The sequence below is a fragment of the Phalacrocorax carbo genome, chromosome 22, assembly GCF_963921805.1.
Source record: "Phalacrocorax carbo chromosome 22, bPhaCar2.1, whole genome shotgun sequence".
Classification (NCBI taxonomy): Eukaryota; Metazoa; Chordata; class Aves; order Suliformes; family Phalacrocoracidae; genus Phalacrocorax; species Phalacrocorax carbo.
In genome coordinates, this window is record NC_087534.1 from 1,312,199 (window position 1) to 1,335,335 (window position 23,137).

General features: G+C 54.4%; 3 protein-coding genes across 6 annotated transcripts in view; 1 reads left to right on the plus strand and 2 right to left on the minus strand.

The window, feature by feature from the left end:
* Nucleotides 1-76: 76 nt before the first annotated feature.
* EVA1B (eva-1 homolog B) lies at nucleotides 77-3,462 on the plus strand. The gene is made up of 3 exons (XM_064471559.1): nucleotides 77-407; nucleotides 2,364-2,480; nucleotides 2,585-3,462. Exons 1-3 carry the CDS (start codon nucleotides 92-94, stop codon nucleotides 2,995-2,997), a joined length of 846 nt encoding a protein of 281 aa, XP_064327629.1. The 5' UTR covers nucleotides 77-91; the 3' UTR covers nucleotides 2,998-3,462.
* Nucleotides 3,463-3,965: 503 nt separating this feature from the next.
* Nucleotides 3,966-8,599, minus strand: SH3D21 (SH3 domain containing 21). Its single transcript, XM_064471558.1, has 11 exons — nucleotides 8,090-8,599; nucleotides 7,898-7,952; nucleotides 7,675-7,775; nucleotides 7,507-7,605; nucleotides 7,295-7,331; nucleotides 5,817-5,867; nucleotides 5,482-5,593; nucleotides 5,255-5,316; nucleotides 4,856-5,177; nucleotides 4,684-4,747; nucleotides 3,966-4,603 (listed from the first exon to the last, which is right to left on the minus strand). The coding sequence occupies exons 1-11, from the start codon at nucleotides 8,120-8,122 to the stop codon at nucleotides 4,565-4,567; spliced, it is 975 nt and encodes a 324-aa protein (XP_064327628.1). The 5' UTR covers nucleotides 8,123-8,599; the 3' UTR covers nucleotides 3,966-4,564.
* A 2,331-nt stretch (nucleotides 8,600-10,930) lies between these two features.
* The window catches only part of THRAP3 (thyroid hormone receptor associated protein 3), a 33,567-nt gene continuing 21,360 nt past the window's right edge, over nucleotides 10,931-23,137 (minus strand). For 3 of the 4 annotated variants that reach the window (XM_064471532.1, XM_064471534.1, XM_064471533.1), the window contains 9 exons: nucleotides 21,982-22,887; nucleotides 19,781-20,521; nucleotides 18,681-18,853; nucleotides 18,129-18,240; nucleotides 17,815-17,899; nucleotides 15,270-15,454; nucleotides 14,467-14,659; nucleotides 13,656-13,805; nucleotides 10,931-12,489 (listed from right to left, as the gene is read on the minus strand). In XM_064471532.1, coding sequence (XP_064327602.1) covers nucleotides 12,268-12,489; nucleotides 13,656-13,805; nucleotides 14,467-14,659; nucleotides 15,270-15,454; nucleotides 17,815-17,899; nucleotides 18,129-18,240; nucleotides 18,681-18,853; nucleotides 19,781-20,521; nucleotides 21,982-22,887 — 2,767 coding nt within the window. In that variant the 3' untranslated portion in view covers nucleotides 10,931-12,267. The remainder of the gene's footprint in view (nucleotides 12,490-13,655; nucleotides 13,806-14,466; nucleotides 14,660-15,269; nucleotides 15,455-17,814; nucleotides 17,900-18,128; nucleotides 18,241-18,680; nucleotides 18,854-19,780; nucleotides 20,522-21,981; nucleotides 22,888-23,137) is intronic. The other variant, XM_064471535.1, reaches the window with a different exon arrangement.

Genomic DNA, 23,137 nt, shown 5'->3' on the forward strand with positions numbered 1-23,137 from the left:
GAGCCCAGGGTGCTCGGCCAGTGTCTGGCACCACTAGCCCAGGCTGGGCCCAGAGAGGGCCGGGCCCCATCCTGCCGGACGGGCGCTGGGCATGGAGGGGATGGGGCCTGGAGCCGCCCGCCTGCAGCCCCGCTCCCCGCTCCGGGGCGTCTCCGCAGCAGGGCCGAGCGCAGCGTCCCGGGGGAGCGGGACGAACCCCGGCCCCGCACCCCGCTCGGCGTTGGGACGGGGCTGCCATTGGCTCTGGCGGGGAGCGCTGACCGCCAGCCGCCTCCAAACTATTTCCTGTTGCTGCGGCGTTAATGCTAAACAGACCTTTCTCTCTCTTCCCTCTCTCCAGCCAAAGTGCAGCGGGCTCCTGCCGCCGCCCGCCTTCTCGCCCCGCTCCGGGGCCACCCGCAACCCCGGTGAGTACCAGCCCCGCCAGCCGCCGGGCACCAGCACGGGGCTCAGGGCTGCTGGGGACCACAGGGCGGACGGGACATCCCGAGGGACACCCAGCACCCTGCGTCCACCCAGCCCGAATGGCCACGGTGGGCTGCCGTGACTCTACCCCATCCCCTGCTCAAGGCGTTTTGGTGTTGTGCCCAGGGACGCGGGGCTTGGGGACGCAGGCACCGGTGCCTGGGGATGCAGAGCTCAGGGCTCGGGGACGCAGCAGTTGCTACAGGGCTCAGTTCTTGGGGTCTTTGGGACTGGGTGCTTGGGGACTCGGCGCTTGGGGACTTCGCAACTGGGTGCTTGGGGACTGGGTGCTTGGGGACGCAGGGCTCGGCGCTTGGGAACACAGGGCTGAGTCCTCTGTGGCTGTGCCCACAGGCGCACCCATATCCCAGGGGTCCAGGACCCCCAGGGTCAAGGGCAGCCCCAGCTCCGGCAGTGGGGACTCAGCACCCTCCAGCCCAGCACACGGCACCCACCAGGGCCCAGCTCCCTCTGGCTGTCCCAAGGCTCGCTCACACTGTGCCTTCTACTGCCCTGGACCCCCACCCTGCCACAGCCCAGAGCTGTGGGCGCCCAGCTTGGGGTGCTGAGCAACCCCGTGGCCCTGGAGCGAGCCCTGCGGTGTCCTCGCCAGCAGCCCTGCCACCGGCGGGGGTCCCTGGAGCCCCATGGCAGGGCTCTCCCCCTCCAGCCCCACAGCAAGGCTGTGCAGCTCCCAGCCAGCCCCCTTGCAAGGGCTGGCAGTGGGGTTGCTCCATGGGGAGGGCACCAGGACCCCCTCTGGCGACACCACTGGCTATGTTTTGGGGTGTCCCACCGTGAGGGGCTGCCCAGCCCTGGGATGTGCGGTGGCCCTGCAGCACTGGACTGTCCGGGATGGTTCTGCTGATGTGTCACATTTTCCGCATTTCTTTCCTCATTCTTCCCTCCCTGGAGCTGTTTCTGGGAAATGAGCTCGTCCCCTGCCAGGGCCAGGCGCTGCATCGCCTCGCGCCCAGCCCCACACCAAGTCCCCCACCTTGGGGGCCTCGGCACCCTGCAGCTGAGGGGGACCCGGCCCCACACCAGCATCGTAGGGGCCGTGGGGACGGGCTGCCAGGGCTGGTGCTGAGCTCCTTGGTCGCAGCCAGGGCTCAGGCACCCTGTTCCCAAGGGGTGTAATGGAGGAGGCAGCTCGGGGCCCCCACGTCCCCTCCCAGGTCCTAGGGCAGGTTCCCATGGGTGCCGTTGTGGCCCCGCTGGGAGGCCGTGAGCGGCTTTTCCCCTTGCAGAGGGGCCAGCGCCTGCCCCCCTCGACCGTCCTGCTCCAGGGCTGCGGTGGGAGCTGGCGGGGCACAGGCTCAGCCCCAGCTCAGCAGAGGTCCCTGCTGACGCGGCGGCCTTTGCGCCATGGCCTGGTCCGTGCCCCCACGCCACGGGGCCCAGGAGCAAACAGCCAAGGCTGGAGCTGGGCTGGGAGCAGCACGGAGGGGGGGGTACGCGGCCCCAGAGGGGCTCTGTGGGGAGTACGTGTGTGTGCACACATCTGCACGGCAGCACCAGCTCCTGTGCGCCCGAGGCGCTGCTGGCGTGGGCAGGCTTGCAGGGGTGTGCTGGGACCCCGGCCCCGCTCAGCACCGAGCCCGGCCCCCGTGTCCTGGGGCGCGGGATGGAAAGCCTGGCCCAGTGCCACAGATCCGCTTGACGTGGTGTCCTGGAGGAGCCGTATCCGTCCTGGTCCCGCAGGAAGGACAGCGGGACGGCTCTGTTTCAGCACCTGGCAGGACTTGGCCCTTGCCCACGCAGCCCAGACTGGGTACAAGTCCCTGCTCCAGCTCAGGGCACGGCCGCATGCGGGAATGGCCCCAGAGGGGACAGTGGGCTCCAGGGGGTGCTCCAGACCCCAGTGGCACCCTCAGCTCAGCCCCCATGTCCCACAGATGCCCAGCACGTGCCATCCCCAGCAACACTGAGCGCGACCGGGTGCAGGATGGAGAGCCGCAGGCAGGACATGGAGCTGCTGAGCAACAGCATGGCTGCATATGCACACATCCGAGGTGAGCCCAGAACCACTGGGGACACGTCCCGGGGGACCCTGGGGCCACCGCAGGCCCCGTGGCAGGCACGGGCCAGTCCCTCATCCCCGCTGCTCTCCCCACAGCCAACCCTGAGAGCTTCGGGCTCTATTTTGTGCTGGGCGTCTGCTTCGGGCTGGTGCTGACCCTGTGCCTGCTGGTGCTGCGCCTCTCCTGCCAGTCCCCCATGCGTCCCCTGCCCCGCCCGAGGGACCTCAGCGAGGACGAGGAGGAGGATGATGAGGACGAGGACGAGGAGGAGGACACTGTTGACCAAGCAGTATCTGAGTCGCTGCTGCCAGTGACCGAGATCCCGCTGGAGAGCCACGGCCCCGGGGATGGAGCGCTGGCTGTCAACGTCTTTGCCTCAGCGGAGGAGCTGGAGCGGGCGCAGCGGCTGGAGGAGCGCGAGCGCATCATCCGCGAGATCTGGCGCAACGGGCAGCCTGACATCCTGGGCACCGGCACCGGCACGCTGGGCCGTGTCCACTACTACTGAGCCCCGGCACAGGGGCGGCTGCCCCGGCACCGTGCCTGGCTCCCCCCAGTAGCTCAGCTGACAACGTGCCACCCCTGGGAGCTGCCCAGGACCCAGTCTGAGGCCAGAAGAGAGGAGGATGGGCGAGCTGCTCATTGCCCCTGGGTTGGAGGAGCTGCCCCGGAGCATCTCTGCACCGCTGCCAGCCAGACCCCGGTGCCACGTGCACCCCTCTGGAGCCAGACTCACCCCCACTGCTGTGGGACATGATGCACTTTGAGCCATCGGTACGACTGCTGGCACCAGCCGAGCAGCCCCGGGACCCTGCGGGGACAAGGACAGGGCAGACACTGCCGGCTTTGGCTGCGGTGCTGGCACCATCGGCTTGGTGCCGGAGGGAGGCCCATCCCCGTGGGTCACGGTCAGGCTGTACAGCCATGTAAGCTGTGGGGTCCTGCCCCAGAAACATGGTGCTGTTATACACTACCTGGAGCCCAGCGTGGGGGGAGCCTGCATGCCGGGGCGGCCGAGGCGGCGGCAGCCGGCACAAGCGGTGCTGGGGGGGGGGCTCTGGCTCCCCTGACCAGTTCCCTTCCCACCGGCCCCACTAAAATTAGCCAGGGCCCTTTCCGGCACCGCCCGGCCCTGACCCAGCGCCCTCCCTGCGGGGCCGGGGCGGATGTTTCCCCGCTGGGCTCTCGGGGCGGCGGGCGCTCTCCAGGGACTCTCGCTGCTCCCCGCAGGGTTGGGCCACGTCCTGCCCACGCTCCCAGCCCCGCAGGGTGCGGGGGGCCCCGCTGCCCCGCTGCCCCCTCCCCAACCCCCTCCCCAGCAGCTTTATAAAAATAGCTCCTTCCCAGGCTGGTCCCCAGCGCCAGCAGGATCCAGATGTTTTCCAGATGTTCTCCCGGCTCCATGCCAATGGCTGGAGGCCAGGATGCGCCAGGGCTGGGGCTGGGCTGGGAAATCATGCGGGGGCTGGAGGAGGAGGAGGAGGCGGCTCAGCAGGCCCTGCCTCTGCCCCCCAGCACAGGACGAGGCGCAGGAGGCGGCAGGGGACGCTCAGCCCCGCTCCGGGGACCTGCTGGTGGAGCCTGCAGCCCTGCCCGTGACCGCCAGCACATGCGCTCCCAGCACCTAGGGCTGAGCATCACAGGCTCCTTCCCTGGGCTCTGCAGCGAGTCAGCCCTGGTGGGACCCCCTCCCCGTGCCGTGGTGGAGCGCCCCGTGCCACGGTAGAACCCCCGTACCTAGCAGCACCAGCCCAGCCCAGCACCACAGAGCCCCAGGGTCTGCCCTCTGCAGCACCCACACAGCCCAGCAGCGGTCTGTACCCAAATCAGTTTATTTTAAACAGTATTTTTAACCCCAGGGGCTGTTGCACAGTTCAAGGGCCACGCCACAGCGAGCCGTGCGTGGGTGTGGGGCAGGCATTCGTGCCCCATCAGTGCAGATGCGGGCTGGGGGCAGCGGGGCTGGGGGGGGGCACATGGCACAGAACCAGCACAGAGCCAGCAGCACCGCATGCCATTCACCTGCCCCGCACCCCCAGGGCTGCAGACGGTTGGGTGCCGCAGCCGCAGCCGGGCTAGCAGGGCAGCACCTTCCTCACCCACTCGATCTCTGCCTGTGGGGAGAGGTTGTGAGCTTTGGGGGGGGGGTGGCAGGGACCCCGGCATAGGGGCAGCCCCTCACCCCAGGACTCACCTGCAGCGCCTGGCGCTTGGCCCGCTCCTGGCATATCTCCAGCCGCATGTCCTCCAGGTCCCGCCTGCAACGCACCAGGGACAGCTCAGCTGGGGCTGGACCTGACAGCGAGCGGCCGCTCACCGCTGGGGACCCCCACCACCTGCGCCCTGACACCCCCGTCCCCGCTCACAGGTGCTGGGCTCGCATCAGGTCCACGAGGATGTGCAGGGACCGGACCTCGGCCTTCAGGTCCTCCAGGGCCAGCCTGTCCTCTGGCCGCACCACGGCCGGCACCTCCGTGCTCCATGGCGGGGCAGGCGCCTGCCCCGCGCCAGGGAGAGGGGCGCCGAGCCCGGTGCGGGGCGGCCCCTGGGGCTGCTGCCCCCCGCAGGGACCACCCACAATCCCCAGGCTGAGGCTGGGCGGCCGCTGGCCCGGCACCCGGGGACGCGCAGCAGTGGGGTGGCTCAGCTTGGCCGTGGTGACCGGCACCGCGTTGAAGCCGTCAGCATCTGCCAAAAGGAGGGTGTCGGCGCTGGGCATGGCCCCGTGGTGGCTGCAGCGCCTGGTGCTGGCGCCCAGCACCTACCTGGGTCGCCGGCTCTGCCCCACTCCGCATCGGCCGAGGCGCAGGGCTGGGCGTTGCCGGGCCTGGGGATGGCAGAGGTGGTAAAGTGGCACAGCCGGGCTGTGCTTGGCCCTCCCAGGGGAGCCACCAGCCCCGCGCCGGGGACCAAGCATGGACATCAGCACAACCCCAGCACTGGCAGCATCGTGGCAGCCCCAGATACCCTGGCACGGCTACGTGTGTCTTACTTGCTCGCCAGCACGGCAGCCGGTTTGGCTTTGGCAGGGACGGGGGGAGCAGGAGCCATCCTCTTGCTGGTGGGGAGCTTGGCTGGCTCCATCCTCGCCGGTGCCGGGAGTGCTGGGGAGAGGAGGCAGGACGGGGGCTGGGGCTGGGATCGGCACAGCGAGCATTGCGCAGCATGGCCGGGTGAGAGCGGGGAAGGAAGTGCTTCCCGCCACGGAGCCCCAGCCGCGGCCATGTCCCAGCACCAGGGACCTGCCCCAGGCACCGAGTCCTGTCCCGGCACATCCCTACCCCAGTCCTTCCCTCCTCCCCCCCCAGCCCCAGCCCAGGGACTCACCTGGGTGCTCCCGCTCTTCGCCTACCTCGTCCTTCGCTGTCTTACAGGCTGCTGGGGAGCAAAGGGGCATGTCAGGGCCTGGGGGACAGGCCCTCGTTACAGCCTCTCTCCCAGGGACCATTTGGCTGGGGGGGGGACAGCCCCCCCGCCCTGCTAGGACACTGTCACCAGGGACCACCCCATTCCTGACCCCCACCTCCATCCCCTCACCCTACTCCTGCCAGGAGCCCCGGGCTCCGGGTCGCATGTGGGGACAGGGACAGGGCTGGGGGGTGCTGGGAAGAGGCACCCATAGGCAGGACTGGTGGGAGACATCGCCCCACGGCACTCCTGGGCCCGTGGTTCCCGCCAGTGCCATCTCCCACGTCTGCCATGGCTGGCAGCAATGCTCGGCAGGACCCGACCAGCCCCATGGCAGCTCTGCCCCACTGCCCCGAGCACCACGTGCCCAGGGCCCTGTCCGCTGCTTCAGGGGGCATCCACCTGACCCACCAGCCTTGCACCCAGCCCTGCACCCGGCCCTGCACCCAGCCTCATACCCGGCGCGGCACCCAGCCCCGCTGCGGTCGGCGCTTCCTCTGTGCGTGGCAGAGCAGGTGACTGCAAACCTCCCCCAAAGCACCGTCACCGTGGCAGAGGCAGGATGCTGTCCCACCGCTGCCTACAGCGCAGCAGCATCCCTCTGCCACCGAGGCCGGGGGTCCCGCTGGGGCGGGCCCCTTTGGCAGAGCAGGACATGGGGTACGAGGCCACAGGCGTGTGCCCGCAGACCACCCTGTCCTCACGGTGGGGCACCCTGTCCCTGTGGCAGGCCACTCTGTGTCCATAGCGGGCCGGCAGCCCTGATGCTGCCTGGTCTCTGCTGCCACCAGCACGGCCCTTGCCACAGCGGCCTCACAGGCGTCTGTGGGTTTTATCCAGCCAAAGAGACGGCCACACAACAAGGGCCACAGGGACGAGGACAGGGACGAGGGGGCCCAGCCCTGAGGGTGCAGGGAGCTGCTTTCCAGGCCCCAGGGCTCCATCGCGGGGTCGGTGGTGCCCAGACCTGCCTGGTGTCTCACCAGCCCTTGCTCCTCGGCAGCTCCCCCAGTTCCTGGAGCACCAGCACAGCCCAGGTGCAGTGTGGCACCGCGCAGGTGCTGCTGCTGAGACAGTCCCCAGTTGCAGGACCCCCAGAGCCACAGCTGCTCCATCCTGCTGGTGCGGGGCTGCCCACGAGGCCAGGCAGCACGGTGCCGTGCCAGACTCCCCTGGCCAGAGGAAACTGGCCCCATGCTGGGAAAGATGTCAAAGCAGAGAGCACCTCGGTGCTGGTCCACGCTGCGTCCCTGTGCCCCATCGCGCTCCTCCTGCCCCCCAGCACGGCTGGTCCCTAACTGCCCCAACCCACCTCGCACCCCACTGCGGGGCCACCCGGCCATTGCGGTGCGACACGGAGTCTCCCAGGGCCGGATGGCCGCCACAGCCAGACTCACCAGACTCTGCATCCCGGGATGGCATCACCAGCCTCAGCTGTGGGACAGTGGGGTTGGGTGAGGATGCTGGGACCCCCGGCAGGGACCGCTGGCATGTCACAGCCCCGTGGATGCCAGACTTTGGCCTCACAGAGCCCGCCGGTGTGCAGGGTCCGGACGCATAAGCCCCGGGGCAGCACGGGCAGGGCAGCTCCAATGCAACCCTCACTCACCATGGACACTGGCGCCGGCAGGAGCTCCACAAAGTTGCTGGGGAAGAGCCCTCTCCAGTGCCGGCACTGCCCGTCCCACCAGCCCTCAACCTCTGTCCGCTGCGGGCAAGGCAGGCGTCAGTGCCAGGGACCAGCCTCGGGGTCACTCCTGTCCCCGCGCCCCCTCACCTTGCTGAGGACCTGGACCACATCTCCCCGCCGCAGCGGCAGCTCGTCTGGCAGCTCCGGGGTGTAGTCGAACAGGGCCCGGCAGAACTGCGGCTCCTTGTCTGCGCAGGAAGGGCAGGACAGGGCTCGTGGGGTCTGGGTCCTCCCTGGGTCCCCCCAGCACCCCAGGCAAGCCCCCCCAGGGCACAGCCCCAGCCCACAGCATGGGGACAGGGTAACTCACCCAGCTCTGGCAGTGGGCTGGGTGCTGGGTGCTGCGCCGCCAGCCGCAGCTCTGCCTGTGGAAGAGGAGACCTGCTGGGGCACGAGGGTCCCAGCTTTAAGCCAGGGACCAGCCCAGGCAGCACCCACTGGCTTGCAGAGCCCCATGACCCCCGAGTCCCAAACTGCCCCCAGCACAGAGCCGCTCATCCACCTTCTCCTCCGGCACTGGGAGGGGCTTGGGCATCTGCTTCAGTGCGGTGTCTCAGCCTCACCGTCAGGGTCGGCACCTGCGACAGAGGGGAGAAGGTTCCCTGCCACGGTCGCTGCACGGTGGCCCCACTCATGGCACAACCAGCACAGGGAGCTCTGCACCAGGCCAGCTCCCACACGAGCCGCTCTGCGCCTGCACCCGCACCCAGCCCTAGCACCCCGCCGCCCAGCTCGCCCCCAGCCACCACTGCACGGGAGGAGCCCGATGCAGGCGGCGGGCCTGGGGCCCCACGGCAGCAGGGCGGCTCGGTGACAAGGGCCTGGGCTGCGGGAGGCTGGGGCTGGGGCTGCTGCACAGCAGCCAGGGCAGAGGAAGTCATGAAACCACTGCGTGGAAAGAAAGGGCTGGGGGAGAGGAAGGGACCAGGAGCTGAGGGCAAACCCACAAGGCTGCCCTATTCCCCGGCACCTCCCAGCTGTGCCGGAGGCTGCCAGCAGGCTTTGGTGCAGCCGGATTCCTGCAAGCAGCTGCGCAGGAGCCGCCTGGGCCGGGCTGTCCAGGACCAGGGCAGGGTGAGCTCGGGCATGGCTGGGCCAGCCCTCCCCAGTGCCCCTGGCAGAGCTGCCGGCTCAGGGGCGCCCGTGCAGCAGGGCAGCAGCAGTAATGTGTGGAAGCCAGGCAGTCGGGGCTGCTGTCGCCTGGTGCTGGCATCTGAGGGGGCCCGAGGCTGCAGCCACAGCGTAATGGGGAAAAAAGACACCTTTTCCCCTCACGTGGGCTTGGTCTCCTCTGGGGTGATCCCACCTGAGGCATGGACACCGCTGTGGCCTCTCTCCTGCCCAAATATTGACTTACACCCTCCAGACACTCACGCCTTCACTACAGGTGATTCACCACCTCCCCCAGCACCACTGCCCAGAGCCAGAGGGAATTTGTCCCAACCCTCCTGCTGCCGCTGCCCGGTGAGCTGGGCAGCTGCCAGGCTGGGCACGGTGTGCTCGGGGCAGCCTGGCAAGGCTGGTGCACAGCTTGGGCTATAGCTGTTAAATGGTGGGTTTAGGAGAAGCAGCCAATTCCAGCTGCCCCTGCAGAGCGCAGAAGGGATTCATGGCTCTGCAACCGCTCCTGCCTCGCTCCGACAGCCAGGGAGGTACCTTGCTGAGGAGAGGGGAGGAGACCCCAAGCTCCTGCAGGGCCAGGAGCAGCCCCAGGCCCCCCTGCCCCAGCGACAGCACCCAGAAGCAGCCCACGGCGTGACACAGCTGTGCCCAGCACCAGGGCTGAGCGCTCGGCACCGCCTGCACGGTGCGTCCCTACCTGAGCTGCTCGTGCAGGCAGCAGCCGAAATCAGCCGACGCGGGCACAGCCACGGGGCCGGGGCAGGCTGCCGCTCCAGGGAGCGGAGCACCAAGGCAGGAGTCGCACGCGGCCCTGGACACCAGCTCAAAGGCGCCCAGGTCTCGCTGCGTCTGTCACCACCGGTGTGGAGGGGGAAGTGAAACCTAAACCACAGAGGGGCCAAAACCCACAAACCGCAGGCGCACAGGGCTGGTGGGGTCATGGCGCGCAAGTCCCTCCGCAGAGCGCAGCAGTCAGAAGGGTCATCAGCGGCCCCAGGGCTCCCGGGCTGGTCCAGGCCGGCAGCATGAATGTTCCCCGAGACCAAATCCATTTGACTCAATACTGAACCACGGAGCAGGGAGGGGGCCCGAGGATCAGCACCGGGCAGAGGAGGCTGTCGGGGCGGCGGCGGTGGCCGATGCAGAGCGGGAAGCCTGCTCTCCCCTGGCTTTGGCCACTCGGGCTGAGGAGCCAGGAGCACTGGGCGCCCTTTGTCTCAAGTTGGCTCAAGGGCTCAAATTCAAGCATGAAGGGAAACACGAACCGTTAACCCACATTACTGCCTCAACTGCTGTTAGCCAACACCATTAACCAACTCGAGCCAGGAACGCTTCCCTGCAGGGCTGGCAGACGCCTGAATTCACCAGGCAGGCTGCACCCCCAGCACCCCCGTGCAGGTCAGACAGTGGGAGCGATCTTCCTCTGGGGTGGCAGCAACAGAAAAGCAGCTGCTACCTCGCACCAGCAAAGACAAGGGCCAGCTTACCCAGCTGCGCTTGGCAAGCACTGGGGTTTTAGTGCTGGTATAAAACTGGGCTGCCTGGAGCCGTGGCTTCAGCGAGGAGGCTGGTTTAAGAGCATGGATGGAGCTGTTCTTCCTGTTCACGGGTGACAGTCCCTACTGGCAGCAGGGCTGGGAAATGTGGCCGTGTCACCTCCCCCTTCCGCCCATGCAATTACTACTAACACAAAGGTGCTAAAAAGGTCTATTAAACGCTCAAAAACCAGCAGTTGCTTTTAGCAACGGACTTAGAGAGCACGTCAGGCTAACGGCAAAACAAACACCCACGTGCTGCCCCGTTCTTGCATCTGCAATAACGAACTCAAGAAAACTCCACCAGTGCCTGCCCCCGCCCAGCTCCTGAGGGGAACCGGTGGGACGCTGCCCCTGCACGCCCCCGTGCTGCGAGGGCAGTTTTCCTACTCGCTTCCAAGCACAGCCTTCCCCGCCTGAAGAGCCACGGAAAACGGGAACCTCTTGTGCGTCGCACCAGGAGAGTAACTGCTTGCAATTGCTGCTTTTTAACAGCGGGGGCAGCCCCACGGGCACCCGGCTGCGCTTCCTCTTTCCTGACTGCCATCCCGTCCAGCTTCCCTTTCCAGCAGCTCTTCCGCAGCTCGGCCCTGGGGCTGGCCACGAGCGTTTGGTTCTTCCGGCCTCACCAGTGAGCCCAGAAAGCGACAGGAGCCCCCCGCCTCCGAACACAAAACAAGGCAGAGTTATACCCACTACTTATTTTATTGTATTTTATTTGCATAAACAAACTTCAGGGCTTTGCTAAACAGGAACTGTTCAAGTCAAAACAAACCAAACTCTAGTTGGTGTGTGTGGGGAAACAGCACAGCAATCCTGGGGAAGGGGAGGCAGAGATGGAGGAGAGGGAGAGCGGTGGCGTCGCAGCACGTGCACACTCAGCGTCGCTGCACGGACATGCCTCTCCTGCTACGAGGGCTCACTGACTCAGCCAGGGAACTATCTGCAAACTTCTTCAGAATATTTTTAAGTAGAAGATAAAAAGAAAGACACCATAACGGCCGTCCTTAACCAGCACAGGAGGGATTTGCCTTTTGTTTTTATAAAAAGATTAATAAAAAATATTGAAAAATTCTCATCTCCTTTTATATTTTTAACCTAGAATTCTGAAGTTTCTTAGAAAACTATGTTACCTTGGAAAGAGCACTCAAGTTCACAACCAGCTGCAAAGAGGATACACAAAATGCCTACAAGCAGTTTGGGACTCCAGCACACACCAGGCCTAACAGTGTACACAAACAGTGGTGAAAAGTAGGGTGTAGTTTGGTTGTTTGGTTTTTTTTTTTTTAAACCATGCTAATTCTGTTAACTTTCGACATAAAAGGAAAACAATCATTTTTAAAAGGCCCTAAACTCAACTGTTACATAAAAAAAAAAGTTTAAAAAAAAAATCATAGCAGTTTGGTCCCAACAAGTTAACATTTAGATGTTTATTCACATGCTTCATTGTTTTCTTATTTATAAGAACCAAAAATAGTTTCCAAAATTATCCTTTAATTGATGTTACTACATACGTAAAGGCCTAAAATAAGCAGAGTATGAATTTTAAAAAATTGAATACACAATAGGGGAGAAAAATTTGAACTGGCGAGTTAATCCCGACCTTTACTATTTCAAATTATAAAAGAAACAAAAGTGTCAAGACTACTGGGTTAAGATGGGCACAAACTGAAATCCACATTGTCTTCAAAGCCTGTTACCAAAAAAATAACTGACCATTCAATAAGGTCACAGACGAGAGATAATCTAGGATCTCACCCAGCACTTGACCTTATCCAGTCCAGAAGGTAAGTCTTTGGGAAGATATACTCCACGAGTGGATCCGAGCATAAATGACTTAATCAGTTCTAGTCCAGACTTAGGGAGGCCGAACTCTGGAACCGCAGTTAACTTCGGGATTGTTTCAGAGCTCCTCTCCGAGCTCTGCTCAGCACTTCAGGATCGCCCTGACAACCTCCAGCACCGGCGTGTGCTGAACCCCTTCCCTCCCGCCAGGGCTCTCGGAAAGGCGCAGGCACCGCCGCTATTCAGCCGTCGCCTGTAAGGTGTCCTTCTCCTCTCTGTTTTCTGTTCCGCTTTCGTCATCTTCGATTTCTCCTTCTTCTCCGCTGAATTTGTCATGAGCCCACTTGGGGCTGGTGCTTGACTTCCGGAACATGAAGCGACCTCTTCCTCGGGGGAAAGCACCCCGGCCGCGGCCTCTGTTCACCCACTTGTCCGCACCTTCGCCCTCCCGGTCATCGTGCTGCATGGGAGGAAGCCAACGACACCAGTTGAAACAGACCGACTACTCAATACGAGAGCAGGAAAACCCTGGCTTGTGACACGCAACCCCGCAGCACGAACCAGATGGCCATGTTTGCGCCACAGCGAACGCTGCCATCCGAAGTGAAATACTGGCTTGTTTTGGGGAAGAAAAAAAAAAAAAAAAGGAGATGACGGCAAAACCACACAATTGCCACAGAGGCTCTTTGTGCACGGCAACCTGTCCTTGCTGACGGGAATATTTAGGGGTGGGCAGGGGATGGGTGTCTAGGCCTGGAGTACCATTGCTGGCTCTGCAACAGCATGATTTAGATATTCCTCACGTTTCCCCTTTATTTTCTTGCCAATCAAACCACTTCGGCAGCTTCAGCCCTTGTAGCTGGGTACTCGGGGGGTTTAACACGCGCTGCTTTCAGGAATGCTTTGCGTGAGCTAAGGCAGATGTAGTTGGTACGAGCCGACATGGACCATGTCACTCGGCTCAAATCGATCCATTTCCGTACTTAAAGTGCAGGGTAGAGACTGGATACCCCAAAAAACTGTAATTCTGCATTCAACAACATCAGAAAAGAATGCAGTAATAAAGTCAAGGCTTTCTTGTTTGAGGTAAGAGACTGAAATACTGCATTATTTAATGAGAAGATTAGATATCTCAAGTACCCCAAAATCTGGAAGATAGAAAGTGAGTTAGTGTCTGTTTAAAACTGCCCCTTTCTCAAAGAACACAGTCAGACAGGATTCTCCTAGATTAATGCCTGGTAGTATGGCAAACTCCTCTCACCAGAAACAAACAGGAACAGTACTAACCTACCCAGGAAGCTGGACGCTTTATGGGGATCAAAGAACCAAGAACTGTAGGCCAACCTGCACCACAGACTAACACATTTAAGCTGCGCTTTCCACTATACTGTGAAACACGTGATCTTTAACTGGCCTTTAGGATTTCACTTAATGACAAACCACCCTATAATCAAGAGAAACAAGTTCTCTTTAGCCGTGAGCCAGAAGCTTCTTGTGAAGTGTCACATGAAGGCTTAACCTGGTCGATTAGATAGTTTAATGACAGCTGGCGCTTTCACCTCTAAACCATTTAAGACCAGATATACCTGGAGCGTATATACACTTTTCAGTACTTCAGACACATACCAAGTAGTACTTCTTGCTCTTAGGTGTGTACTCTGGATCCCACTCCTCATCTCTGTTTCGCTTCTGGAAGTCGTTGTTGCCACCGCTGTTGCTGTTATTGTTGCCTGAAAAGTTGCCTCTGCCCCATCCTCTCCCTCTTGCTCTGAACTGCTGCAACAGCAACACAAGGAAGAAAAATAAAATGGTTGCGGTGGCAGTGCCCTCCCACCCCCAGCCAGCTTCCAGGGCTACCAAGAGACACAACATTGCTTCTCTAAACATCCAAGAACACCTTTAACCTATCGTGAAAATAAGAGTACATTTCAGGGTTTCCTAGCTCATCTGATCACGCAGCACATCAGTTTCTATAAAGCTGTTTCAGATCATGCAGAGGCATTTCCAGAGCACCCAGGAGAAAAGCATCTGACAAACACAACATGCACGTAAGACGTCTATGTAGCTACGGCATAAAGTTACAAACAATAAGCGTGGTTATGACCAGATGAGTCACTCTGGTGGCCTAACCCATACTGACTGATGCACATCGCTCTGCCCATCGGGGCTGCTCAGCAATTACTAATGCACAAAAGCTTCCAGGCTTGATTTTGCTCCATACACATCTTGAGTTCAAGTGCCCAGACTATATTCTCAGCACCCTGGCTTGTGCTCCAGACCTGGAACAATCATATTCTGGCTCATCATCCACAACCAGATAATGTCTTTGGGGTTTCTCCGTTACGTATGCTTTAACTGTGAAAAAGCAATACAGAACGGCCACTCTTTGACCGCTCTGGGAATCGATGCTTGGGGCAGGCGGGTGGAGAACACTTACAAAGGTCCCTCTAGCTCTTCCTCTCTCATTTGGACCAGTGAATTCTTTAGTCCCAAGTCGGGACTTGTCAAAGCCTGTGGAGCTTTCCTCCCTCTCCTCAGTCTCCTCCGGATATTCCTCCGCTTTGACTGAATGAGAGGACCGCGAAGATGACGAACTGGATCTGGATCTCTCACGTACCCTTCGGTGTTTCCTGTTTCAGTGATAGGAAACAGAGGTGAGTGGGCCGCCAGCAGGGTTAGTAACTCAGCTGTGACTTGTTTGCTACAGAACCATTTCTTTATCGCTCCCCTGTCAACACAATGCTCTCCTCCTGCTACTACGGAAAGGAAAAGCTATGGAGTAAGAGCTCAGGATCAGCTACAACACACAGATCTAACACAGACCCCTAGTCATCTTCAGAAAAAACTTGTTGCTTCTTTCTAGAGCGTTTACACCACCTATTATGATAAGCATGCATCTACAGAGTTTTAGTCAAACAGAAAATTAGTCTAATAGAAAATTATTAAATTAACATTAAAGCAAAGTAATTTAAACATGGCTGTTCTCTGTAACACAACAGGAACAAGAAGGAAAAGTGACTCACCCATTCTGACACATGGAGCCTTCTCATTTACCTTTAACAATTATTTAGTGTTTCTGATAGGTATAATGATATCAAGAAGACACGCAGAGGAATAATTCAAGCCACTGGAGGAGTTTATGTCAAAAGGTGTACAACTGTATGTACATGATGTCGTCTCCAACCTTAACAGCAGAAATATGAAAGGCAGAAGGAAATGGCTATTAGGTTTCCTACATACTTTTTCTTTGAGCCTTTGTGACTTTTCTCCGTTTTCTCAGTTGATCTTTCCCTTGAGTGACTTGAATCTCTTGACTCCACCGATTCTCTGGACTTATCGCGTTTAAGATCTCTTTCCTTATGTTTTTTACGGCGTTCAATATCAAGGCGCAGGTCAACAGGGTCGTCCTTATATTTCCCTTCGGCCTACAAACGCAGGGAAGAGGGGAGAGTTTAATGCAAAGGCTTACAGCACACTAGTTCAGCACCATTACTTTGCTATTGACTGCACAGACTTCTGGAGAACAGGAGTTTATCTGAATACTAATCAATAATCCATTTTAAGATGTAAAATAAAACTATTAAAATAAATTTGTCAGACTTCAATTTTCCTACTGCTTTTTAAGATCACTGCTTCTTAACTTTTATTCTGCATTAGAATCGCCTGGTAACAGGGGAGGGAGAAACACAGAAGCTGACACTCATTGTACACCACAGCCAGTGAGAGATGAGAACAGCTTGGAAATCCAATCCAACTGATTGTGTATCAGAACTACAGCATGTCAAAAATGTCTAACAGCCTGTGGACGTTTGTCACTGAACAGCAGCATGCTTGCTATCCTGCTGACAGACCTCATCTAGCAGGGTGGAAGGAATTTGAATCATCAGGTCTGGAAACAGTACTTAAGCAGAAGCAAAAGCCATTCACTGCTTGGAGGTACCAGAGACAGTGATTACTGATCAAAGCGGTAAGAGATGGAGGCCCCTGAAATGCAGCAACCAAGTGCATCTGGGGGAACGCCAACATCCCGCTGGTACGTAGCCTTTAATACGTCTGTCAAGATTTACTCTGCGGCAGACGTCACCTGCAGCACTCCTTCCCCCTCGACTGGAAGGCACCACGTGCAAGATGCAAGAAGTCACCACAGGCAGAAGTACGTGTTTCTCCACATAACCCTAGCAAGCCCACTAATGCAAGCTCTCCCTGGTGTTTCACAAAGCAAAAACCAACCAGCTGTATGAAAAAACACTCAACAACTACCTTTTTTTTGTTTACATTGTTAATTAAAAAAAATATTTGGTAATGCTTGCTTTGAGTTCTATTGAAATTGCTGCTTAAGTAACGGATTAAGATAGTTTCTTTGGAAAATGAGTTGTGTTACCTGTGTATACTTTAAGACCAGCAGTACCTGGATGAGATTCTGCTGGCTGCACATAGAGGTGCAGCAAATTGACAGTGGCTGTGGTTGTGACAAACATTTAACTGAGTAGCAGTACGTCTGCGGGAAGCCTGGACACGACGTCGCTAGCAACAACATACAGCCTCCACGGCTGCGCTCAGCGATTGCTACTGTATTTACACAACACTATTCTTGGGAACTGCATGACTTGATATGCAACATACATCATATTAATCGTCTTGAATTAAATACAAAAGGATTAGTAATTCTCTAGCTATTAAATTTTTTACTTACATGAGTTTCTAAACACTTTTTTGTTTAAATAAATATGTCAAATAACGCAGGAGTGAGAGCAGGCGTTTTGTTTTGGTATTTTGCTCTTCTACTTTCCCCAGGCAAAGAGCTTTAATTTCTACTCTGAGAATAAAACTGCTCCCAACACGATGGATGACAGATAAGTGACAAAATCAGCAGCAGCTCCCTTATGTGGTACAGCAAACACCTATTTGGGTTTGTGAGGGCACGTCTGTTTCACGGAAGGCTGGCGAGCTGTTTGGAAACCACGTTTATAATACACTCTGCCAAGCTGATGCTCAGAGTTCAGGCCCATCAAATCCATCTCACCATCGTCCATGTCAAGCCACAAGTGTGTTTGGAAAAAATCGAAAACAAATATGAAACAAGTAAGGTTTCAGCAGGACTGTTTAAAATCTCTTCAACGTTCAACGTAAATATGTATGAAGGTGAATAAACAAAGGTTAAAATCCCAAACATTTTACCTTAAGCCATTTTTATGATTGTTTACAGTGAGTGCAATGGCTTAACATTCATCTACTCAGAAAAGCTAATACACTAAATTCCAAATGGTCTGGATCTACTCAAACAAGTGCTGAATGTTAACGTAACAGCAATCAACAGAAATGGTACAGTAAGTTGTTAGAACAAAATTTATAATCTGCTTAATAGTGTATTCGGTTTAGATAAGTATTTAGTTTTACTTTCCTCTTTTTGACATGCATGTCTTTTTGAAAACATGGTTGGAAATATTGCATGTATACAATTGATTTAATAATACTTACAAGCAGAAAAATATCACAAAAAGTCTCTTCTCTCATCATGGGCACTTGTTCCAAAAATCCTCTCTTTTTTCTCAAGCTCACCTCAATTGACTTTGGGGTCATTTACCATAGTCTAACCACTTCACAAAGGTTGTTGATACATTTTTAATAAAAATTAACCCTTTGTAGTTCATTTTTAGAATTATGCCCATCCTTAAAAGAAAAACACAAACTTAAGTAGAGAGTAATTTAAACAAAAACATCACTGTTAAGTTCATGCCCAATGCACTCATTTTGTTGAATTAAACTAATCAGAGTAACAGTTCACCTTGAAGCCAGGATCTCGGGAACTTTTCGTTTCCTCTTGAGAGAATCCATGTTTTCTAAAAGTACTGGGAGATATATCTATCCTCCTAAAAGTCAAGAAAGTACACAGATATAATCTTGCTTGTAAGAACCTGAAGTCTTAAGATCAAGTGTCATTTAAAGCAGACCAATATTTCCAAAGGTACTTGAAACTCCCCATATTTTTCCATTTTTTTTCTGAAGCCAGTTATATACTTGAATTATTCCAGAACGAGCTTAAGAGGAGGCAATCTGAAATACCCCTGAAATGTTAAGACAGTGTCTAGTGGCACCAACCTGTGGATTTCAGGGCTCTTTTTGTTTTTAGCTGCATCTTGTTCCATTCCTTTCTTTAGATATTTGGTAAAGCGTTCATTCAGTGTCATTCCTGAAGACCCAAAGTGATGCTCTGTTGGGGGTTTGAGTAAACAATGCCAAAATATTAACACCAGTTTTGTACAAAGCACCTCAGTCCTACAGCTTGGTCAAATTCGGATGCAGGACGTGTGAAGCACACTGGTGATGAGCTCTAACTAATGCTGCTGACAAATTTAAGTTTCAATCTTGACATTAACAATTTAGCCAAGCGAGTCACAAATTCACTAGAACACACAAATTCGAAGTCTCTGTCTCTCTCAGTATTGCTCAGGTAAACCCAAGAATGCCTCTTCTGCCTTTCCAGGAAAGTCATTTATGCACATAAAGACGACTCATGATCCGGCTGCTGTTCTCACTTATGGCGTATCTGCTGGAAAACAACTCAAGCATCCACTAGAGCGCATGAAACCCTCTTATCTGGGCAAGGGAGGAGTGAACCCTCACCTGAGGACACACAAACTTCTGACCTACCTCTTACATGATGGACTATAGTCACTATATGTTGAGCAAACAGTTCAGAAGGACTTCGCTGAGACTGAGCAGACTGAATATGATGGAAAATCGAACGAAATTCTTGCTCTTTTTTGTTGCTGTGCACAAGGTCACGACACAGCTTGCGTTCCTGAGCCAATATGCCACTTGGACTAGAAAAAGAACAGACCACACGAAACAGAAGAACATGGTAAAGGGAAGCAGTTTAAGATGATTGATGTTGCAGAAGTTGGAAGCTGACTGCATTTTTGTGTGTAGTATTATGAAGGCACCTAAGAACATTCAAGAGCACGAGCAGGATGCTTATTTAAACATCTCTAAAATACCCGATCTAGGTTACTGTAATAACTCAGATCACTTGTTATTAGGTATTTGGAGGGCTCTGCAGGTGTTAAACCCTGACATCCTGTGAAATACAAGCCCATTCTTCCACCAGTAGCTGGCTGTGATCTTTTGCTACTGTTCCTAAATTCTAGATTAACCTCTAACACCCCACAGAGCACATTAACATTTACTGGCTACTGCGGTACAAATGTATTTTCTGGAACAACTTTCTACTGTCTTAGGATTTCTTGAAGCAATGCTGAAGTGGCTCACAGAGCTTCCTAGAGTTTCCATAATGCTATGTTGAGAATAAGAGTAGTTAAACACTCCAGAGAATCAAACATCATTTAAGCAGCACTGTAACTTTACCGTAACACTAAGCTTCTAGCAGCAAGAAGCCATTGAGACCTAACTCTTTCCAGAGCCCGGAGTAGCGAGGAACCTGATGCAGAAGCATTTACATTCTGAACAAATCTCACGTCTAGTCATAGAAAAGATTAGGAAAAGTTGTTTAATCTTCATGCTGTACTTTCACCATCTGCAAATTGGTTACCCCTCTAACCTCCCACCACAAAAAAAGCGCCACACAAGTATTATAATGCCAGAAAAAGATTGTTCTCTATCTCCAAAAAATGCAAATTGTGATGCAATATTATTTAGCCTTCCTCACACTTGGCAAGCATACGAGGATCTCATGAAGATAAACAGGAAAAATAGTCACTATTTAGACTTCTCAAAAATTAGCAAATACTTACCGTGCAAGATCTTCATCAAAGGAATCCATTCGAATATTGACCTGGGCCTCACGAGTAATGGAAAAGGAGGATTTGCCAGGAGCTAGCCCCTCTGCTTTGGTGCCTGGTTTCTCCTTTACCTCAGAAGCCTTCCTTGGTGGGGGGGAAGAACTTTTTTCCTGGCTTGATTTGTAAGTGGTCACTCTAAAATTCTTTTCAGGAACAAACCCCCTGTGACCTGGTTCAGCTCTCTTGGATGCTGGTCTCTCTTCTTTTTTTGATCTTTCAGAATAGCTTTCCTCCTCCATTTCATCAGGTTTCCTTTGCTTCTCTTTTCCAGGTGGCAAGAACACCACACCTTCCCATTTTCCTGGCCTATCCTCTTCTTGACTTTTACTTGAAGTTGCTACAACTTTAGACATAAATTTGGGCTCATCATCAAATTCCGAATCTTTTCGGCCCTTTGCCTTGTCTTTCTTTTCCTGCTCATCTGTTTCCTCTTTGCCATAATGACTCTCCTTGTGGAACTCCGGGACCTTTAGCTTGTCAAAGTCATCCCGGAACTTGTAGCGCTTGGGCGACTGGCTGCCACGGTATCCCTTCTCAGAGTCGGCTTTGGATGCATAGGAGTCAGATTTTGCTTTTCCATCTGTCGATCCCAACTCAGAGAAATTCCCTTTTTCTTTATTTTTGTCTTTTTCAACATTTGTTACTTTCTGTTCTTTGTCTTTCCCATTCTCAGTCTTCTGCTCTTCCAGATACCTGTTCATAAAACAGACATTACAGGAGTTCTCTTATTAAAAATCAAAGAGGTAAATACTTCAGTTTAAAGCAGTCAAATTTTAGAGAATACCAAGCTATGCATGTACAGAAAGTTGTCTCTAGGCCCTGAAACAGTTAAAATGTAAAGCAGATTACTCAGCCTGGATTTAGACTTTTAGTTCTCAATAAATTCAGCAAATGTAGAAGAAAATGGATATGCAGAACTGATGAAATGAGGCTTAAGAACAAATAAAAAACAGCTTACCCGCAGATTCATTTTAAGGAAAATAGTAACATCTTACCCAATCGGTTTATTTACTTACAAACCTGGTTCAGGAGAACAACACATCAAAACTTTCAAACTGGGCTGTTCTGCTTTAAACAACACACTGGAAATAAAAGCCTCAAAAGCTACTTCAAATTTTGGATGCAAGTTTCATAGGTAAGCTAAATATTTCATGACAGACTGTAAACACAAATAAAAGCAAAAAGGTTAACAGAGGAGAATATTTATTTTGCTGGGAGAAGACAAAACAGGTCTAGTGAGAACAATAATTTAGCTTGTTTAAAGCATCAGAACTGTTTTAAAACATTCATTAAGCACAACCCTTTGAGGAAACAGCAGCAAAGCCCGAGGACATTAGTTCAGTGCTTTGGAAAGCCCTAACAAGAGTTACAGCCTTTGTTGGTTTTTTTTTTAATTTCAGACATCCTTGACATAGAATCAGTTCAAAATAACTTTAAAAATAATAAAGAGAAGATTTAAAAGCACTTGTGAATGCTACTGTATCTTTTAAAACAAAGTGTCACCTTCGGGCACGACTCTGCAGTGGACTGGCCAAGCAAACAGAAACATGGGAAGCTGATGCCTTCTGTGTGGAAGGATGTCGTAATTTTAGTGATGATCTCGGGGCTTTAGTTTCTCATACTACCCACATACACTGGCACAAGCACTGCAACGACACCTGCCTTAGGCTGCTTGCAGCAGGACGTGCAGTAGGATTTACATTTTGCTAATTTGTAACATCTAATGCCATTCAAGAATGTAATACTAAAAAAGCATCTTTAACTGAGAAGTAAATAACTTAGAAATGCAAGCTCCCAGCGCGCACTGTTAGGTTGCTAGAAAATCTCATCGGGCACAGCTTCCCTTCAAGCGTTCACTCCCTACAAACATTTTTGCAGGGAACCTGCACAATCTTTAGAACTATCCAAGTCAGAAAGCTAACTCCAACTTCCTACAACACAGGGCTAGGTCTGTATTTTGTTCTTTAATTTAGACAGTACGAGGCCCTAACAGCTGGCAGCTTGCTAGCATGGCACCCTGCACGCTCTGGGGCCTTATTCCAACTGGAGCCTGCACGTACCCTGAGAGCCCTCGCAGTGCTCGTGGTGAGCGCCTACGCATGCAAGCTGGCTTGTCAAAAAAATACTGCAGCGCGATGAAACGCATCACTTGCCTTTTTGAGAAGGCTCCTCCTCCAGGAGCTGTGGTTTCCTCCTTCTGAGATGTACCGTAAATCGAACTGATTGGTGTTGGACTTTTGCACACAGGGCTCTTTCTTGTTGGGCTCAATCCTGCTGAGCCATGGTCAAATGGACTCTGATGAGAGCCTGCCTGAAAGGAGGTGCTGCTGCCTTGTAAAGCCGAGCTCATCTGTGATGGGTTGGACAGCGGAGGGCTCGACTTTTGCAATGGGCTTGGCCGAGGAGAACGACGCCTCACCACAACTGACTGGAGAGGGCTTTTTAATGCAGGACTGCGTTCCCTTGGGCTAAGCTCAGACACAGAAGCTCTTGACGCTGAACTTGTACCATAGGTGGTCATATCTTGCCATGGTTTTGATCCCTCAGATGCCTTGACGTCTTGAGCCACTGTTCCTGAAAACGGCTGCTCCTTAGGCTCATCCCCTTGATTATCTCCTGCAGCCTGAGATGAGCGGGCATCCTTGGAAGATGACTTTTTCTCCTTTCCAGATTTACGCTTGGAAGACTCAACTCGGCTATGATTTGAGGAAGACCGGGAAGAGGAAGACCTCCTTGACCGATCAGAAGATGACTTATCAGAATTTCTAGAATGACTTCTAGACCTTGGTGAAGGAGACCTCCTCTTGGGTGAACGAGAGCGTGACCTCCCTCTGCGAGGGCTATACGCTTGGCGATAATTTTGCCAGTTTGACCTGTAATTCCCATATCCTCCTCGGTTATACTGGCCCCATGGATAAAACCCTCGATTTCGGCCACGAAAATAATACGGTCTCCTGTATCCTCTATTATGACCTCTGAAATCCCGGTTCTGATAGACTCTCGGATGGTTCCTTTCTCTGTTATGAGATGGAGAGTATGATCTCGAACGGGACCTAGAACTGATAAAAGGAAGAAATTACATAAATATTTTAAAGCTTATTCTTCTGCCACAACTTTTTGTTCAAAGCCTTAAAAAAGATTTTGAAAAATTCACGCCTAAACTTTTAAAAATTAATTTCTTCAGTCTACTCTCCTCCAGCTGAGGTATTACACTTTGCCCTCAATAAATTCCAGCGGAAATAACTTGTATCTGTGACACTGCCAAACAAATATTTGACTTCAGGGTCATTGCAGAGACCACGATGAGTA

Bases quoted from the DNA above. Each gene is read 5' to 3' on its own strand.
- SH3D21 (XM_064471558.1), bottom strand. From the start codon at position 8,122: ATGCCCAAGCCCCTCCCAGTGCCGGAGGAGAAG. The intron at 5,868-7,294 runs GTGAGTCTGGCT...TTTGCTCCCCAG, and splicing joins ATCCCGGGATGCAGAGTCTG to CAGCCTGTAAGACAGCGAAG. The intron at 5,594-5,816 runs GTGAGTCCCTGG...TCCTCTCCCCAG, and splicing joins CGAAGAGCGGGAGCACCCAG to CACTCCCGGCACCGGCGAGG.
- EVA1B (XM_064471559.1), top strand. From the start codon at position 92: ATGGAGGGGATGGGGCCTGGAGCCGCCCGCCTGCAGCCCCGCTCCCCG. The intron at 408-2,363 runs GTGAGTACCAGC...CATGTCCCACAG, and splicing joins CGGGGCCACCCGCAACCCCG to ATGCCCAGCACGTGCCATCC. The intron at 2,481-2,584 runs GTGAGCCCAGAA...CTCTCCCCACAG, and splicing joins TGCATATGCACACATCCGAG to CCAACCCTGAGAGCTTCGGG.